We start from the raw sequence: 2,778 nt of genomic DNA, 5'->3' as shown, positions 1-2,778 counted from the left end.
GGGGCTGAAATAAAAGTGGGGAAGGAGCTGTGAGGAGGGGGTTGGAGAGGCTCTGTGGGGTCTGGAAGGGGGAATTGAGGAGGGAAAGGGAGGGTTTGTGGGGTTTGGAAGGGGGAATTTGGCATGGATGTGAGGGAAAGGGTGGGAGAGAGGGTTTGTGGGGTCTGGAAGGGGCTGTGCAGAAATTGGGGTGGGCAGGGGGAACAGTTTCAGAGGGGCCGGAGAGGGACTGAGATGTTGTAAAATCTGGGAAGAGTGGATGGGAAAATGGGGTGGGTGCGAGGGAATGGGGTCTGTGGGATTTGGGAATAGGGTCAGTGGCAGAGGGGCTGGAATGGGTCTGTGGGGTTTGGGAGAGGGGAGGAAAAGGGGATGGAGGGAGGGGGCAGGAGAGATCCAGGAGGAGGTGAAATGGGGGAAGAATGGCGGGGAAAAGGGCAGGGCTGAGGGCAGAGAGCAGCTGGGTCTGGGGAAGGGTTTGGGGGAGATGAAGGACAACAGGAAATTTGGGGAGTGGTTCGGGAAAAGGTTGGGAAGAGCAGTGGGGACAGGAGCGGGGAGCAGGGAAGGGAAGTGGAGCCCTGGGAGAGGTTGGGGAGAGCAGTGGGAACACTCCAGGAAAAGGTTGGGAAGAGCAGTGGGAACGTTCCAGGAAAATGGTGGGAAGAACATTTGGAACACTCCAGGAAAAGGTTGGGAAGAACATTTGGAACATTCCAGGAAAATGGTGGGAAGAGCAGTGGGAACACTCCAGGAAAAGGTTGGGAAGAGCAGGGAGAACAGTCCAGATAATGGTTGAGGAGAGCAGTGGGAACGTTACAGGAAAAGGTTGGGAAGAGCAGGGGCAGCAGTGGGAATGCTGCAGGAAAAGGTTGGGAAGAGCAGTGGGAACACTCCAGGAAAAGGTTGGGAAGAACATTTGGAACATTCCAGGAAAAGGTTGGGAAGAACATTTGGAACATTCCAGGAAAATGGTGGGAAGAACAGGGGAGCACTCCAGGAAGAGGCTGTGGGGAGCAGGGCCAAGGGTGATCCCGGCAAGAGCAGGATGTGCTTGGGAATTCTGGGATAACTGGGCAGGAATAGGCTCGGGGATTTGATGGATCCAGGAGCAGGGGTCAGAATTTTGGGAATATCAGTCTGGATCCTGGCACGGGGAGGCCCAGGATATATTTATATAAAACTTTAAATATTATATTAAAATAGTCATTTATCTCTCTATATATAAATATGTAAATATAAAAATCTCTATGTAAATGTATGTGTTTGTTATTTTTAAGGTTTTATATTTATATATAAATATAAATATATTAAAATAATGTGTGTATATACATTTATCTACAGGCATTATATAAAAATACTTACATTTAAGTAATGTATATAAAACATGTGCATAAATATATATAGATGTAAAATGTAATTATATTATTGTAATTACACATACAACACAATATACAAATACTTACAATTTACAAACACATCTATAAATACATGTAATTTATAAACATACATAGAACATTTGAATTTGTTCCATATAAAATGCATTGGATACTTTTATGTACACATATATATAAAAATACAAATATTATGTGTTCTACATAACGTGTAACACACGCTGTATAAATACATAGCATATATAAATACATAGACTGTCATTTAAAACACAATATATAAATAAAGTAAACATGTAATTATGTCATTATAATGACAGTCAGTAGAATATACAAATGCATACATATAATTTATAAACACATACATATAATTAGAAATAAAATGCTCCATAAACAATGTGCATATGTGTGTGCACACATATATGCATTTTGTGCCTATATATTTATATATATAAATCCTATATTTTTCTGAATTTAGGCCAGCAAATCCCATTATTATTATTATTATTATTATTATTATTATTATTATTATTATTATTATTATTATTATTATTATTATTATTATTATTATTATTATTATTATTATTATTATTATTATTATTATTATTATTAATAATAATAATAATAATAATAATAATAATGTGAATACATGCAGCATACACTGAACACAAATATATCCACATGTCACTCCAAACATATATATCATGGTTATATGTATAGGTGTGTAAATACATATGTAGTTATTATGTTTTTATATATATGTATATTTAATATGTTTTTTAATATATACACACATATCCATCTCTGCATCTCCTCCTGGATCCAGGGTGGGATCTGAGGCTGTTTTTCCCTGAATCTGGGATGGGATCCGAGGCTGGTTTTCCCTGGATCCAGGGTGGGATCTGAGGCTGTTTTTCCCTGGATCCAGGATGGGATCTGAGGCTGTTTTTCCCAGGATCTGGGATGGGATCTGAGGCTGTTTTTCCCTGGATCTGAGGCTGTTTTTCCCAGGATCCAGAATGGGATCTGAGGCTGGTTTTCCCTGGGTCTGGAGTGGGATCTGAGGCTGGTTTTCCCTGGGTCTGAGGCTGGTTTTCCCTGGATCTGGGATGGGATCTCAGGCTGTTTTTCCCTGAATCTGAGGCTGGTTTTCCCAGGATCCAGGGTGGGATCTGAGGCTGTTTTTCCCAGGATCTGAGGCTGTTTTTCCCAGGATCTGAGGCTGTTTTTCCCTGGGTCTGAGGCTGTTTTTCCCTGGGTCTGAGGCTGTTTTTCCCAGGATCTGAGGCTGTTTTTCCCGGGATCTGAGGCTGTTTTTCCCTGGGTCTGAGGCTGTTTTTCCCAGGATCTGAGGCTGTTTTTCCCGGGATCTGAGGCTGTTTTTCCC

General features: G+C 41.4%; 1 protein-coding gene across 1 annotated transcript in view; it reads left to right on the top strand.

Annotated features, from left to right (window-relative positions):
• The first annotated feature begins 487 nt into the window (after positions 1–487).
• The window catches only part of SDHB (succinate dehydrogenase complex iron sulfur subunit B), a 16,950-nt gene continuing 14,659 nt past the window's right edge, over positions 488–2,778 (top strand). The window contains exon 1 of the mRNA XM_031062976.1: positions 488–528. Coding sequence (XP_030918836.1) covers positions 488–528 — 41 coding nt within the window. The remainder of the gene's footprint in view (positions 529–2,778) is intronic.

This window comes from Geospiza fortis, unplaced genomic scaffold (genome assembly GCF_000277835.1).
Source record: "Geospiza fortis unplaced genomic scaffold, GeoFor_1.0 scaffold4, whole genome shotgun sequence".
NCBI classification, from domain to species: domain Eukaryota; kingdom Metazoa; phylum Chordata; class Aves; order Passeriformes; family Thraupidae; genus Geospiza; species Geospiza fortis.
The sequence above is the reverse complement of the archived record's forward strand: the minus strand, read 5'-3'. Positions and strand labels throughout refer to the sequence as shown.